Source organism: Muscardinus avellanarius (genome assembly GCF_963383645.1).
Source record: "Muscardinus avellanarius genome assembly, chromosome: 13".
NCBI lineage: Eukaryota > Metazoa > Chordata > Mammalia > Rodentia > Gliridae > Muscardinus > Muscardinus avellanarius.
Window position 1 is genome coordinate 74,459,331 of NC_137799.1, and position 17,421 is coordinate 74,476,751.

General features: G+C 38.9%; 1 protein-coding gene across 1 annotated transcript in view; it reads left to right on the forward strand.

The window, feature by feature from the left end:
- The window catches only part of CFAP95 (cilia and flagella associated protein 95), a gene marked incomplete at both ends in the record, with an annotated part of 102,438 nt that overhangs the window by 34,224 nt on the left and 50,793 nt on the right, over window positions 1–17,421 (forward strand). Inside the window, 2 exons of the mRNA XM_080709527.1 lie at window positions 5,069–5,187; window positions 6,026–6,094. Of these exons, the coding sequence (XP_080565653.1) occupies window positions 5,069–5,187; window positions 6,026–6,094 (188 nt within the window). The remainder of the gene's footprint in view (window positions 1–5,068; window positions 5,188–6,025; window positions 6,095–17,421) is intronic.

Genomic DNA, 17,421 nt, shown 5'->3' on the forward strand with positions numbered 1-17,421 from the left:
CTAAGTTGCTGAGGCTGATTTAGATCCTGCAATCCTCCGGGTGTTTCAGCCTCCAGAGTACTGGTATTACAGGCATGTGCCACCACCCTGGCTCTACTTAGTTATGTAGCACATATGGGAGAGTTCATTCTGGAAGTTTAAAAATTGAGACTTAAAAAAAAAACTGATACCCATAAAAATGGGATAAGAGTGATTTTATTAAATAAGCTTCCTAAAAGTTTTATATTTTTCATTACCATGTGATTAAAGCTAAATTTTATTTATTTATTTATTTTTTGGTGGTACTGGGGGTGGAACCCAGAGGCCTTCTACATTTGGGCTATACTCCCAGACCTATTTTATATTTTATATAGAAACAGATCTCACTAAGTTGCTGAGAGCCTCACTAAGTAGCTGAGGCTGGCTTCGAACTTGTGCAATCCTCCTATCTCAGCCTCCCAAAGAATTACAAGCATGCGCCACCGCGCCCGGCATAAAGCTAAGTTTTATTATGCAAATTATATGAAATTTTTAGTGATTACCCTGTGAGCTTGTGTTATATTAGTTTAGCTACCTCGCGTAACACGTTGCCAATCTCCAGTTTGTGATATACGAATTACCTACACTTATATCAGGTGAGGAACATTTCTACACTAAAGTGATTTTTCACATTAAGATGGTGTAGGATTAGGCTTGCCTATATATATCAGAAACCAGAAATCAACAGAGACTGTTCACATGGTTTTTATTTTTCCATGTAAAAAGTCTGGAGGGTATCACCCTGGGACTGGTACGGAAGTACCACAAACTGACACAAGAGACCTACTCCTTCCAGCTTTCTTTTCTACCATCCTATTGAGTAGGATCCAAGATGGCTGCTGGGAGCATCATTATGCTCAGATTCTATGCGGTAGGACAAGGAAAAGAAAGACTTTTTCTGGAGTTTGTACAAACGACTTTCATTTAGTCTCTATTGCTCAGTCTAGTCACTGCTCATGTCTAAGTATAAAGGAGGCTGGAAAATTTGCTTAGGAACTCCATGTGTCTAGATAAAATTGGGAATTCTTTTAGTGATGAAGGAAGAAGACATAATTTGGGGGAACTAACATTTGCCTCTGATTCAGGAAATAGGTTCTGAGTAGGCTCTGGAGTCAGTTTCTCTTTGATTCTTGGCTCCATCGTTTTTTGTGTGTGGGTGTGTGTGGGGGGGGCACTAGGGGTTGAAACCAGGGGCATTCTCCCTCTGAGCTATACCTTTAGCCCTATTTTTATTCTTTATTTTGAAACAGGGTCTCACTAAGCTGCGAAGGGCATAAGTAGCTGAGGCTGAGCCGGGTGTGGTGGCACACTCTTGTAATCTCTGTGCTTGGGAGGCTGAGACAGGAGGACTACACAGGTTCGAAGCCAGCCTCAGCTACTTGGTGAGGCTCTCAGCAACTTAGTGAGACCCTGTTTCCAAATAAAATATAAAATAAGTCTGGGAGTATAGCCCAGAGGTAGAAAGCCCCTGGGTTCTACCCCAAGTAACACACACACACACACACACACACACACACACACACACACTTAATAAAAGTAGCTGAGGCTGGCAGAAAATCTGTGATTCTGCTGTCTCAGCCTCCCAAGTACTGGGATTATAAGCGTGATCCACCATAGATAGCTAAAAATTTCCGGATCTTTATTTCCCCATGTATAAAGTGAGAGTAGTAGAGTTGTCATGAACTCTTAACATAAAAACATTCAGAATGATGTCTGGACATATGCTATTGTTATAATCATCCCTATATTTTGTTATAACTCTCTAAGCTATAGCCACTGGGGTTTATTTACTACTCTAGTCCTTTGTATTAATCAGCTTTTGCTACTACCACAAAATAATGGAGGTATCTAATTTTTATTTTTATCTATTAATTTATTTTGTGGTACTGGGGATAAAACCCAGAGGCAGTCTACCTCCGAGCTATTTTTTATTCTTTATTTTTGAAACAGGGTCTGAGTTGCAAAGCATCTCACTAAGTAGCTGAAGATGGCCTTGAACCAAGATCCTCCTGCCTCAGCCTCCTGAATGCTGGGATTACAAGCATGAGCCACCACACCCAGCAAATTTTAAAGAAAAAGAGGTTTATTTAGCTTACAGTTTTGGAGGCTGAAAGTCCAGATAGCATAGCACAGGCGGCACGAACTCAGGTAGGAGGAGGAGTACACAGCGAGGAAGAAGGGAGAAAGAACTGGGTGAGGCCAGGCTTCCTCTTTTTATAACAACCTTCTCCCCCAAGGGTCACAGAAAGCTACCCTAATGACCTGAGGACCTTCCCTGGACCCCTAACCCTTAAAGGTTCCACAGCACCTTCCAGTGCTATGTCCTGAGAACCAGCCCCCCCTTCAATTACATGAATCTTTGGGGTATGCAGTTAAGTCACATCCATAGCACCCTAGAACCTAGCATGATGCCTGGCTCTTCACAGGCAAAGATGGAGACCTGAATGAATGAGTTTTGAGTCATGTTAACTTCTTTCTGCCTGGCATTACTTAATTCCTTTCAGCTCATTTTAAAGTTTTTATTATCTCTAAAATAGAAATCAGGTATGCCAAGTGTTCTTCCCTCGCCCCTCCTGATCTACTCTCTCCCTTTGTCAACCAAGTGCCAAGGAGGCTGGCCTTTGTAGGTCCCACCAATGCGCTTCCTTGGGGTCTTGTGTCCCACGGGGATTGGCCCATGGGAGGCCCTGGCAGGTGAGTAGAGGCTGGAGGAGAGTGGACATGGCCACTTGTTCCTGTGGCTTCGTGATCACTGCGTGTCTGCTCTGATATCCACAGCTCTCAGGTGGTCCTCTCTCCGTGCAGCTCTCTGGGTTCCAGGCCCTGCTCCATCCCATGGCTCTGAATGCACTGCTGCTCTCCTCAGAGTGCTTCAACGTGTTTGTTGGCTCTCTTGAGGTCTGACTCACTGTTATAAATAGATGCTTCATTTCCCCTCAGTTCTTCCATTTGATTGGTCTTTTCCTTTTGAGACAATAATCATAGGGTTGCTCTGAATATTTAATAAAGTAATGCATATAAAGTACTTAATATAGTGTTTGGCACAGACTAACTAATGCTGTTATTATCTGTTTCCTTTTGTTCCTCATTATTTCATGTTTGGCAACATCATAATTTTCAAAGGATTTTTGGATTTTTGAGATATTTTACTGCTGAAAATAATCAAAGCAAATATATCTAAGATTATATTTTTAGTCTTATACCTTCAATCAAAATGGTGGGTAATAAATTTTTTTCTAAAATATTTTTGTTATTAAATATAGAATATTCCGGGCGTGGTGGCGCACACTTGTAATCCCAGCATTCGGGAGGCTGGGACTGGAGGATCGAGGTTCGCAGACAGCCTCAGCTACTTAGTGAGGTCCTCTGCAACTTATTGAGACCCTGTTTCAAAATAAAGAATCAGCCGGGCGTGGTGGAGCACGCTTGTAATCCCTGTGCTTGGGAGGCAGAGACAGGAGGATCATGCTGGTTCGGAGCCAGCCTCGTTGGCTTAGAGAGACTCTGTTTTCACATAAAAATGTTAAAAAAATAGGTCTGGGAGTGTAGCCCATGGGAGTGTAGCCCAGAGGTAGAAGGGCTTCCAGAAACCCCAGTACCACAAAAAAAAAAAAAAGAATAAAAAATAGGGCAGGGGGTGTAGCTCGGAGGTTGAATGCTCCTGGGTTCCATCCCCAGACCCCCAGCACACACACACACAAATAAATAAATATAGAATATGAGGCCCCAGTACAGTATCCTCTGCCATTGACGGATGAGCCAAGAATCCAAGAGGAGCTGAGCTAATGGTATATGGGTCAAAGCTGGCAAACAAGGCTAGGAGGCTAGTGATTTAGGAAGCTGAGGTCTTAGAGATCAGTGGTCAGAGAAGCCAAGAATCTAGAGAGCTGTGGTGCAGACCAAGGAACCAGGATAGGAGACTAAAGTTAAAATTGTTGTGAGTAGGGTAGAATCCTAGTTGCAGCAGAACCTTGTTGCTAACCCAAAGTGGACACAATCTTTTTGAGTTGCAAGTTGTGGGTTTCTAAAGCATGTTTACTTATTCTTTCAACAAAAAATCTAGTGGGATTAATGTGTTCTGTGATTCGTTGGATGTCTTGGGAAACCTAGTCTTCATGTTCAGGAAAAGAATGGTTCTTTTGGTGCTCTGTTCTGAACTCCAGATTCATCTTCAAGAGATTTGTATGGTCAAATACTGAATCTTTTTTTTTTTTAAATTTTATTTTATTGGTGCACTGTATTCATACATCATAGTGGGATACAAACTTTTGTAGACATACATGCACACATCGCCCAGTCAGCCCCCACCCGATCCCCACCCCATTCTCTCCCCATCCCTCCTTCCCATGCTTGGCTTAGTGGTTGACATCTAGTATTATAGCAATTTATCCAAAATTAAAAATGATAATCTCACATAACAGTTTCATTTGTCTGATACCAAGCGTTTGATGATTTAAAGATAGCATATTCCATATTAGGATAGATTTTTTTCTGAAAAACAAATACTGAATCTTTAGCCTCCTAAGATTCCCTAGATGATACTCAGGATGCTTCTGCACTTGGTTTGAGTACATATTACGACTTTCAGATTATTCCTTATAGCAATAACTGTTTGATAACTCACTGGATTAACCTCTGTGGTGGAGAATGGATGACAAGGACGGCAGAGATGACGACCATGATAATGATATCAGAAGTTCTTTTTTATTTACAATGTGGGCACCGCAAACATTTTCTTAGGGAAGTTAAGATAAAACCAACACTGGGAATGATAAAGAAAGGATGGAAAGTATATAGAATTAGTATGTGGTGAGGTGAAGCACTTTCCATTATATAGGAACAACTCATTATTTTCCAATAACACACAGTAAAAATTGCTACTTTTAGATATTTATAATAAAATGGTTGATGGCTATGAGATAGTACTTATATTTCAGTGTCAACTGGAGTCTATGATTAAAATTAGAATGTACTTAGAATGTATTTTAACAACTGACCATTTTGGTGATTAATTTATTTTTCTTATATGTGGCTTTTACTTTATCCCCAGATTTGGATATCAGAAACACACGAACAGATGTCACAAGTTTTTTTAAAGAAAGAATTGGCTGAAATAAAGAGCAGAAGCTTTTTAGATGAGGAAACGCTGTGCTCTGGAATTATCAAAAGGTATTATTAATACCTTCTTCACCTTACAGAACATGCACATGCAGAAATGTTTGTATTTTCAGTAAAGAGGTTTATGGTCCCAGCTACACATCAAACACGTCTGTCTCAAGCTCATGTTGTTCCCTCTCTTTGGAATTCCTTTTTGCTCAATAGTTTACCAGTCAACATGCTACTTATTCTGGGTCCAGCTGAAATTCCACTTCCTCTCAATACATTTTTCTGGCCCAGGGATTGGACTGTCTAGGTTTGAACTCTATTTCCCCAATTTACTTGGGAAAGTTATTTTGGTATCTATGATCCTGTTTGTACGCCCATAAAATGGGAATTATTAAAGTGTTCACTTTGTAGGGTTGTTTTAAAGTTCAGATGAAATAAAGCATGAAATATGCTTAAACATAACTGCCTGAAATTCAGTAAGAATTTGGTAAGATGTCATTAATCAGAGTTTATTGCTCTGGCGTCCTTGCTATCAGAGTACTGGGTCATATATTATGGCTAGACTTACATTCTAGTTGTTTGTGTGTATGCATTTTCCCAGATAGAGAGTTCCTTGAGGCTACGAACTGTTTCTTAATTATGCCCGTAGTCATGCAATCTGGAATGGTATATCTCTGTGGAAGTACATTACATAAACATTCACTTATGTTGTAGCTATTAGAAAATGCAGTCAAAGTAATGACAAAATGCTAAAAACTTCTGTTTACTTTTTGGTATTTTTTTTTTACAAAATGTTTGAATGTTGCCAACCTAAGAATTCTTTAATCATAAAAATTCAATCCCAAATTAGTTTGCCATGGCTTTTAAAACTGTGTTATAAAAATTGTTATCCTGTTTACAGGGACACTGGGTCACCTGCTACAGGCTTCGGGGCTGTTTTTACTAGACATGCACCAAATTGGGACAAAATGTAAGTAGTTCTTAAACTGTTGCAGAATGTACAAAATGCTTATTGATTAAAGAGGTTTGTGTGCAGGGGTGAGGACTTGAAGGGAGTGCCATGGCCAACAAAATGCCCTTTATATGACATATGGGATTTTCCTTTAACAAAAGATTTTTGTCCATCAAGAAGGATGACATTAATAATAATAATAATAATAATAATAATAATAATGTAATCATAAAAGAGCCAATGTTCATTATTTGCATAGTCTATATGAAGTCTCTTACTAAGATTTATTTGGAATCTCCAAATCACTACATGTGGAGTTGATGTGGTCAATGGAGAGATGATCTGCTTTCCTTTTTTCAGCTGTCACGCTGTCAAAGCATCATTTTCACAGTCTACTTAGTGGCCACGCTTTTCTAACTTTTATGCCTTTTGTTGATGTCACTGTTAAAATGTCCCTCAAGCTGAAGTGACATCAAGTTCTTAAGTGCAAAAAAGCTATGTTGTGCCTTCTGAAGAATATGCATGTGCTAGTGTTGGTGGTGGTAGTTCAATGTTAAGGAATTGGAAATAGAGTCTACATAGGGCATCTTTGGGCAGATTTACACATAAGACAGGGTTATGTATTGATCAGTTAGTGACATGTTGTGACTAGACACTTAAAGGAATCTGAATTTATGTTTCTCCTAAGAATGCTGGTTCAATATTTGCTAATTCCATGTTTGTGGTAATGTTTTAAAGCACTACTGTAAACAACAGAAGTTAATGTACAACAAGAGATAATTTTTTTTGGTACTGGGGATGGAACCCAGGGGCATTCTACCTCCACAATACACCCCCAGCCCTATTTTTATTTTTATTTTTTTGGTGGTACTGGGGTTCTTGGAAACCCTTCTACCTCCAAGCTACACTCCCAGACCTATTTTATGTTTTTTTTTAACTTGGAAACAGGGTTTCTTAACCAGTGTGATCCTCCTGTCTCTGCCTCCCAAGTGCAGGGATTACAAGTGTGTGCCACCACTCCCGGCCCCAGCCCTATTTTTTATTCTTTATTTAGAAACAGGGTCTTACTGAGTTGCAAAGGGCCTCACTAAGTAGCTGAAGCTGTCCTCAAACTGCGATCCTCCTGTCTCAGCTTCCCAAATGCCGGGATTAGAAGCATGCGCCACCAAGCCTGGCTAAGAGATAAGTACTTTTACTGATAAAAGAAATTTAGGGCAGCATTCATTGTTACTACACAAAAAGAAAATTTTTATCCATTCATCTTTATAAAGAAGATAAACTTTCACAATGTATAGATAAGTGGTATGGAAATATATTTAGAAGCATGTAAAATTCTTAGCATTGATTGTACATTATGGGATTGTCATGAAGATTAAGCAAATTAATACACACATATATACAAATACACCATATATATATATATATATATATATATATATATATATATATATATTCAGGATGATAATTAATTTCTACTTAGGAATTGCTGCAGTGTACGCTTGGTATACCTGGTCAGTCTCTAAACTAAGATGACTTCAGGAAAATTTTCTTGATTTATTTCATTCTTGATTTATTTTGTTTTTGTTCTTCTTTCAGAAATTCTTTACTTGGATGTTGGGTTTCTTGACCTGGCCCTCTCCTTTTCCTATATTTCCTTTTTGTGTTTAGTATCTACTTTCTTCTTTGTTACCTCAATGTACTACTGAGTTCTCTTTTGGTTTTCTGAATTGTTCTATTTTTATAGAATCCTTTTTGGATTTCATAACCACAATATCCGTGGATATTAATGACAGTTTGTTTTTCTTTTCTTCCTCATGCATAGCCTCTGTTTTCTCTGAGATTCTTTTTTTTTTTGTTGTTGTTGTTGTTGTTGTTTGTACGGTGTCTGTATTTCATGCAAAAGGTATTTCCTCAGTGTCTAGTTTTGTTCATGATTACCTGATGGGGTTCAGATGTTTGTGCAAGGCATGCATGTTTGTTTGGAATCCAGTGAAGGACTCTCAGTGGGTCATTTCTGCAAAGCAGCTCGAGTGTTGCAAGTTCAGTCTTTCTTCTTGGGATGATCAGATTGCTGGAGGAGGCTTCCCAGTCTCCCACCTGCAGAGTGAAAGGCTGGTGCTTTTACCTTGGAGTGAAGGATAATTGTGCTGGGACATTGATCTGAATCCTTCATTGTGCAAAGTCTCTGAATTGTGCTGTTGAGCAAGGACTTTCTCCTTTACTCTTTCCAGTGAAGGAGAGGAGGTGCAGGTGCTCTGCAGTGGAAGAGGACCCTGGGAGCTCTAACTGTGTTTTACGGAGCTCTTCCCTCAATCATCCTTTACTGACTTAGGATTCCATTTTCTGCTGAGCCAGAGACCACTAGTCTACTTCTCTTGAGCTTTCAAAATTCTCCTCCCCCCCTTTTTTTCCCTCCTGGGTATGTTCTTATGGGTTTTAAACATTTTAGAATCTTTAATAGAATTTTAGTGGAACTTTTGAGGATACGATGAGTATATTCACTCTCAACTCTGAAGTCATCAAGTCTCACCAGATAGGTCACCTCCTCCAAAGGACCTTCCCCTACCTACTGTCAACCTTATTCCCATGAATTCATTAGGTTCTTTCTTGTGAATGTCTAGAGAACTGTGTGTCTCCTTTATCCTAGAACTATTCATCTTTTTTGTAATTACTTACATTCTTGTCTTCCTTGCTAAAATCAATGCTCTGAGGGGCAGGACTGTCATAGCTCCATCCCCAGTGCCCAACGGTGTGCTTGACCTTTAGCAAATATGCTATAGATAGATCTTGAATGAATAAGTTAATTATTTCTGATGTTCAACAGCAAATTATAATGGAAGGGCATATGTCTAATTCCCATCTTATTTGATTTAGTAATTGAAGGTCTATAGAACCAAAAGTTGTTTTCAATTCTATTTAACAAAAGTTGCTTTCAATCCTATTTTGTTAAATGCATTAGAAGACATATTCCTTTAGAAAGCCAGCCCTTATTAGTTTGAATTGCTAGAATTGTTTGTGTTATTTATGAATATTAGCAAGGAAGTAAATACATAAGCACCTTCAACTGTCCTTTGCTAAATCTATGTGTAATTTTTTCTTTCAGTTAATATACACTAATTATAGGATATTTCATACAATAGAATTCTTTAGTGGTTCCGAATCTACTGTCCTGAATATTAAGTATTCTTTTGCTTCTTGCCAGCTGTACAGCTGTGGAAGTTAAATGTCAACCTTAAAAGGCAATGAATAAGAATGAGTTTGCTCAATGGACCAAAATAACGTGTTTTGACTTATAAAAGAAAGGCTGTAATCATAATGTAAATTTAAACTTCAGGTTACCTCCTAAGGAAAATAATTCTCAGAGTAAAGTACAGTTTTGTTATTAAGGAGCTATTAGTCCAATGCACTTATCTTAATTTTTAAGCTAGCATCCATTATGTTGTATGGTATTTGATTATTTTTTTCTTATAACTCAACTTGGCCACTTACTCCACTTTGGACCAATATGAAGACTCAGTACTCTTCCTCTACACCTTGGTAACAGACATCTTATTGAAACATATTGAAAGTCAGAACTACAGTGTTTGCAATGTGGACTTGTCACTCTTGACTTAAGAGAAAAGGGCTCTGTGAATCATTTCTTCCTCATATGCGAGAAGGAGATAAATGGAAACAATTGTAATTATAGGGAGCAGTTAGGTACACTCAATGTAAGATCAAAGACTTACACTTTATAAACGGGAGCTTTATAAACTTTGAGTTATGATGGAGCGCTTCCAGAAAAAGAGCTACTGTTTCCCTAGAGAGCTGACCACATTCCCTTGATGAGTTTCTAAGGAATTGACACTGGCTGGTGACTGGGAAGGGTGGTGGTGAGGGGCCGAAGGATCTGTTGCTCAACCGTGCTCCCTCGGTCTCTGACACAGTTGCCTGGGCAGGGAGTATCGGACATGAATTATTTTAATATATGGTTCTAGACAGGGTGTAGAAAGGTAATGGGGAAAACATTACAAAGCACACAGGAAAAGTGAATGGAAATGTGAATATAGTGAGTTAACGCAAGAACATTCCTTTGCTAATTTTATGTACTTATGTAGCATTGCAGTGTATCTTCTTGATGTCTTCATCACTCCTTTTAATCCCCCTCCATCACTCCATTAAAGAGTCTTCTTTTATCCTCTTACCTGATTTTCAAGCATCTCAAGTACGTTTAACTCAGTTTGGAAGTACTTTATGAGGAAATGTAAGTCACTGATGGAAGTGTAACTCACTAATCACCAGAAAGTCCTTGGACATCTGATTATTTAATACAAAATCATTTTATAATTTGTCCATAGGCTCAGATAGTTATCATTTACTTTAAGAAGCTGGATTTTCTGCTGGGCAGGGTGGCATATACCTGTAATACCAGTATTGGGAGGATGGCAGGTTTGAGGACAGCCTCAGAAACTTAACAAGACCCTGTTTCAAAATAAGATGAAAAAAAAAGCCAGGCGTGGTGGCACATGCTTGTAATCCCTGCGCTTGGGAGGTGGAGACAGGAGGATTGCGCAGGTTCGAAGCCAGCCTTGCTGGCTTAAGAGACCCTGTTTCCAAATAAAAAATATAAAATGGGTCTGGGAGTGTAGCCCGGAGGTAGAAGGGTTCCATTCCCAGTACCACCAATAAATAAATAAATAAATAAATAAACAAACAAACAAATAAAATAAAATGGGCTAGAAGGTGTAGCTTGGAAATGGAATGCCACTGGATTCAATCCCCAGTAACAACAAAAGAAAGAAAGAAAAGAAAGAGAAAGAAAAAGAGAAAGAAGTAAGATTTTCTACGTAAAGAATATCTGAACTGCATCTATGAACATTAAATGAATAGGTCAAAAACGAAATAATAGAATAAACAACAAAAACTTTATTGAAAAGATCTGATTTTAAAGGGAGATGTACTAAATACAATTTCTATGAAGGTCTTATTTCTCAAAAGTATAACTTAAATATACTTACGTAACTGTGTGTGGTCCTAGAATAAAGGTCTACAGAAGAAGTATTTTTATTTTCAAGAGGTAAAACTCAGTTATAGTAGAGGGTATTTGCTGTGCTAGGATCAGTTTGAGAGTACTCCAAGAGTACTGAACACCGAGCACTCACTGGAGGATGAGAAGTCTCCAAGATGGACCTTGTACAAGGTCAGCACTAACTATTGCATCTTGTCATTTTACCAAATTTTGTTGCCTCTTGGTGGTTGCGATTAGTGAATATTTGCTGAAATTTTATGATGAATGTGTCTTGTTTTCAGACTCCATCCACTTACATGATTCTCATGTAGGAGAAGGAAAATAACAGCATTTTAGCACTGGGTAGCTTTTTGATGGTATGGGGAGACGGGAAACCTGGGATCTAGTTCTACACCTGCATAAAACCTGCGCAGTGACCTTGTGCTGACTAATAACCCTCTCTGGACTCCACTTGTTTCCATCTGGAAAGTGAGGGGATTGAACCAAATGATCTGTAAAGTCCCTTCCCATGCTAAAATGTTATGGCTCTAAAGAGAAAGGCATTTATGGGTGTGTAAATAGGCAAGTTAAATGAAGCCCAAAAGTAGTTTGGGCAGTTATGTTTTCATTGTTGGCAGAGAGCCCTTGCCCATCTGTGAGCAGCGGTCACTTCACAGTAGCCAGAGCAAACTCAGGCACGGTCTAAATTCTTTTATTGTATTTCTCTCACTGGGGCATTTAGCATCTCCACAATCTCCAGAGAAAAGGTACTGCATAGAATTATAAGAGGGCTTTTTATTTTTTTTTTATTTTTTATTTTTTTAATTTTATTTTATTGGTGCACTGTATTCATACATCATAGTGGGATACAAACTTTTGTAGACATACATGCACACATCGCCCAGTCAGCCCCCACCCGATCCCCACCCCATTCTCTCCCCATCCCTCCCTCCCATGCTTGGCTTAGTGGTTGACATCTAGTATTATAGCAATTTATCCAAAATTAAAAATGATAATCTCACATAACAGTTTCATTTGTCTGATACCAAGCTTTTGATGACTTAAAGATAACATTTCAATATTTCTTTTTGCTTTCTTTCTTACCAGAGAATATTTTTTTCTTTTTTTTTTAGGTGAAACTATCATATATTTCTTTTTCAGAAAAAAATCTATCCTGATATGGAATATGGACTCTAGATACCCAAAACAATCTCGAAGCAAAAACAAAGCTAGAAGATGTATATTTTCTGATTTCAAACCACATAAAGCTACAATAATTGAAACAGTGTAGTACTGTTCTAAAGGCAGATATATAGACCATTGGAGTTAAATACAAGCCTAGAGCTAACTTCTTCCCTATATTGTCAAGTTATTTTTGACAAGGTTTCCACGAAGATTTGGTGGTGGAAATAATAATCTTTTAACTAAATATTGTTGAAAAATAATAATTACATGGAAAAGAATAAAATTGGACCCTTACCTAATCCCACATACAAGTATTAACTCAAACTAGATAAAAGACCTAAATATAAATCTTAAGACTATAAACTTTTAGGAGAAAATCTGGGTCATAAAACCTCACAACATTGAAATTGGCAGTGATTTCTTGGATATGATTTCAATGGCATAGGCAACAGAAGAATATACAAACTCCCTAAAAAATAAAAGAAAATATTGTATATCCAAAGACAATGTAAACAGAGTTAAAAGTTACTAATAGAATTGGATAAAATATTTCCAAATGCTATATCTGAAGGTATATTAATATTCCAACTAGAAATCCTAAAAATTAACAACAATAAGGGCAAACAATACAATTTAGAGATAGGTAAAAGACTAACAGAAATAATGAATCTCCACAGATAACCAATCTTAGTTGTCTGTTGGATGGAAAATCTTGTTTCTCTGGTTCTGGTGAGTGTTACCTATTTCTTCTTTGTAGTTAATCTCTTTGAGTATTTTCTCTAGCGCTGGTTTTGAAGACATAAATTCCTTCAGTTTCTGTTTGTCATGGAAGCTTCTTATTTCTCCATCTAATTTGATAGAAAGTTTTGCTGGATAGGAAATTTTTGGCTGGAAGTTGTTTTCTTTCAGAGTTTGGAATATGTTACTCCAAGCCCTTCTGGCTCTCATGACTTGGTTTGGGAAGTCTGGAGTGATTCTAATTGGTTTGCCTCTGAATGTCACTTGGCCCTTTGTTTTTGTTGCCTTTAAGATTCTCTGCTTGGCTTCCACATTGGTCATTTTGACAATTATATGGCGTGGGGATCCTCTTCTCGGATCCTGTCTAAAGGGAGTTCTATAAGTTTCCTGGATCTGTGTATCAACCTCTTGCTCTATATTTGGAAAATTTTCTGCTATTACTTCCTTGAAGAGATTGTTGATCCCTTTGGTATCACTTTCTTTTCCCTCCTCTATTCCAATTATTCTTAGGTTAGCTCTCTTAAGATGGGCCCATATTTCTTCAATGTCAGATTCCTGCTGTTGGATATCTTTTTCTAGATTAGAAACTATGCATTCATTTTTGGATTGCTCATCTTCTAAGAGCGAGATTCTGTTCTCCATGTGGTCTAATCGGTTGTTTGTGCTTTGAATTGAGGCCTTTACTTCATTAATTGCATCCTTTATCTCTTTTTGGCTCTCTCTGAGTTCTTTTCGAAGCACCTCTATTATTTCTACAGTTATTTTCCTGATTTGATCTTCTAGAAATCTCTGATTTTCTGTTTTATCAGGTTCTGATGTTGTGGGGTTTTGCACATTCATTACTTCAGTGTTATTCCTCTTTCCCATGATTTCGGAGGTTTGTGCCTTCTCTGGGTTCTTCCCTTGGGTCACTATGGCTTCACTTAAGGTGCTCTGGATCTCGAGTCTGTATTATCTCAGACCCCACTACTCCTTTACTGGGTTGTATCACAGAGTCTCCGACCCAGGGAGTCGATAGAGGCTGCTTTAAACTATGGGGGGTGCCAGGTTGCACGCTCTCCTATGGTGTGATATCTCTGCCACCACCACTCCCTCACTGGGTCAAGTCCCAGGAGGCACAATACTGGGATTTCTCCTCTGTGGCCCGCAATTTGACTCACTGTTCTTGAGTACGCAGATGTAGCTGTACTGGATTCGGCGAATTCACTGCTGCTGCCGCCGCCGGTGGCAATATGGCGCCGCGGCCACGCCCTCGGCCATGAGGCTGGCGTATTTTTTCTTCTCTGGTTTTGATTTCCACTCTGAATCCCTGCAGCGTGTGCTGAGCTCAGCCACTGGGAGCTTTAAATGCTGTCTGCGCCGAAAGATCCCGCCTGGCTGTTCCGCATCGGCTCACCTCGGCTTGCTGTAGCCGTCCGCTGAGTTCGCCGCTGCCGCCGGCAGTATGGCGCTGCTGCCGCGTCCTCAGGCGCGTGTGTCTCCTCTGTGGCCCTGAGCTCTGTTCTCAGTCCGTTTTCTCTCTGGAGCCTGGTGGTTTTTTGTTTTTCTGGTGATGGTGTTTTCTGGCTATGAAAGGCGCTCTTTTTGTGGTAATGGAGATTGGTTGTTAGCGGGACTCTTAAGCCCCGCTTTTCTCGGTCGCCATCTTCCCGGAAGCATAAGAGGGCTTTTTAATTTTTCCTTTTTCTCAAAGTAAATTACAACGCATGTACCCCATTTTTTTTTTCTGCTTAGGAACTTGTCTCTTGGTGAACCACCTATCAGTTATTGAATACTTTTTCAGAAAAAAAATTCAAAATGTTTAAAATATCACCCTGGGAGGAAGATGAGGAGAAGACTCTTAAAGAAATGCATAGGGGAGTGGTGTGGCAACAAGACCATGCTCTGGGGCTGAGACAGAGCTGAATTCCACTCCTGATTATGCATCTTATTCGTTGTAGGGCCTTTCGTTTTTATGTGTCCAGGTTTTTGTTTTAGGATGTTTGTTTTGGTTTGTTTTGGAGATGTGTCCTCTCTCCACTCACTGCAGTTTCGCCAGGCTGTATGATGGACCGGCTGAGTCAGCCCCTGTTCTCACCTCCCAAGCACAAGTGTTGGACACATCAGTTAGGCCAGGCCAATCAGAGACCTCGGGGAGGAGATGCCTCTCCTGCTCCAGGATGCTAGTTGATATACATCTTCCTTTCGGGGGAGCATCTATCTAAAACGGAGTCAAGCAGAAGTCTAAAGACAATACATTTCTGATGAAATTCTGTTTTTGTGAGCTGAAATTTTCCTTCCTTCTTCAAGCTTGAGTTGAGTTGGTTTACCTTATAACTGTAAAAGTAATATTAATAAAAATCATATATGTACACGGGGCAGGCAGTACTCCAAGTATTTTACCAGTGCTGATTCATTACTCCCTACAAAAACTTTGTAAGTTGGTTCCATTATCTGCATTCTGTGGAGGGTGAAACAGAGGCACAGAGAAGTTAAGGCACGTATCTCAATTCTCACAGTTTGATAGAGCCAGGATTTTAACTGAGAAGGTTTAATGCCAAAGCTCCCTGCCTTAGGCACTCTTTTATGCTGCCTCTTTGAATGATGAGCCAACTAGGAAAACTCTACTACATGTTTTAATTCTCTGAACATCAGTTTCCTGTGTAAACATAGAAATAATAATTGCTACACTTAAGCATGCCAGGCCCTGAGTACTGCAGCATCCATATGTGTATCTGAGGATATTTTATTATGGGGATTGACTCTCACAATTATGGAGGCCAAGAAGTCCCACCATATTCTGTCTTCAAGCTATACATCTTCCTTTTGGGGGAGCATCTACCTAAAACAGAGTTAAGCAGAGGTCTAAAGACAATACATTTCTAATGAAATTCTGTTTTTGTGAGCCAGGAAAACCTAAATCTTGAAGGTCTAAGAATTAGGGGAGTTGATGTAATTCCTAGTCCACCTCTAAAGGCAGGAGAACTTGGGCTAAGGGCCCACACACTGGTATGAGTCCCAGAGTCCAAGGATCCAAGAACTAGTTTCTCTGAAGACAAGAGAAAATGAATGTTCTGGCTCAAGAAGAGGGAGCTAATTTTCCTTTCTTATGCATTTTTATTCTATGTGGGCCTTAGTAGATTAGATGGTGACTGCCCACATTGGTGAGGATGATAATTCTCTATTCAACCTACTGATTCAAATGTTAATCTTGGACTTCCAGGAAGATGGCGACCCAGAAAAGCAGACAACTAAGCAAAGAAGAATACACAGTATTTCAAACAGAAATAAAATCTTAACATGTTAGGAATTAAAAGTTATCTCTCAATAATCACACTGAATGTAAATGGCCTCAATTCCCCAATAAAAAGACAGAAAGTGGCAAAATGGATTAAAAACTAGGATCCATCATCTGATGCTTACAAGAAACACCCTTTACAAGTAAAGATAGTAACAAACTCAAGGTAAAGGGCTGAAGCAAGGTAATTCATCTTAAGTAGACATCCTAACAAATGTGAAGTAGTCTTTCACTAGAGATTTTTTTGTATTTCCTTAATTATTCGTTATATTATGATAATGATGAGTGATATTCATGTGTTTATTGGGCATATAAAAATCTTTGGAGATCCAAAAAAAAAAGTAAAAAAAAAAATAGGGCTCAGGGTGTCACTTAAAGGTAGAATGCTCCTGGGTTCCATTCCCAGTACTGAAAAGAGAAAGAAAGGAAGAAAGAAAGGAAGAAAGAAAGGAAGAAAGAAAGAAAGAAAGAAAGAAAGAAAGAAAGAAAGAAAAGAAAAGAAAAGATGGTACAAGCTTCTTTACCCCTCTTGAAATTTCTAGAATCAATTTTTCCATGTTTTAAACAACTTGGGCTACTGGCTCTTCAGACATACCTAGAAAAATTTCCCCTGTAGGCAGGAGTCTTACCTATGCTCTTATCACCAACCTGGCTCCTGCAGTGGGTGCTTTGGCTGATACTGAGTAATGCTGGCTTTCTGTCTTGCCAAATTTGCTGAAATGATTTCAGAGTCAGCCCTAATGCTATTTCTCTTTGCATGACTTCTACGTAGGGAATCCCTTCTTAAACGATGGCTGTTGAAGCCAAATGGCTGAGTAGGTGAGATACTTTCCCATATGTTAATGTTTGAGGTTGTGACACAGGTCCTAATTGAGTTGTGTGCTTTGGCACAGGGTTGTTTTAATGACTGGTACAATAACTTCTTCTATTGCCATCTTTGCACTGTTAACTCAAATAATTAAATGAGAAAATTGATGTCAAGGCATGACAAAATGCCTGTTTGATTTAAAACCTTGATGACTGACTCAGGCCATTCTTCATTCCCTGTAAGTCTTTGCTGAATCTGACTTCATTACATAGCTATTCAAGTTTTATCAACCAAACCAGTTTTCTTTGTGCTTTCAAATGTGCTACATAAGGCTCCCCCAAAATTATGAT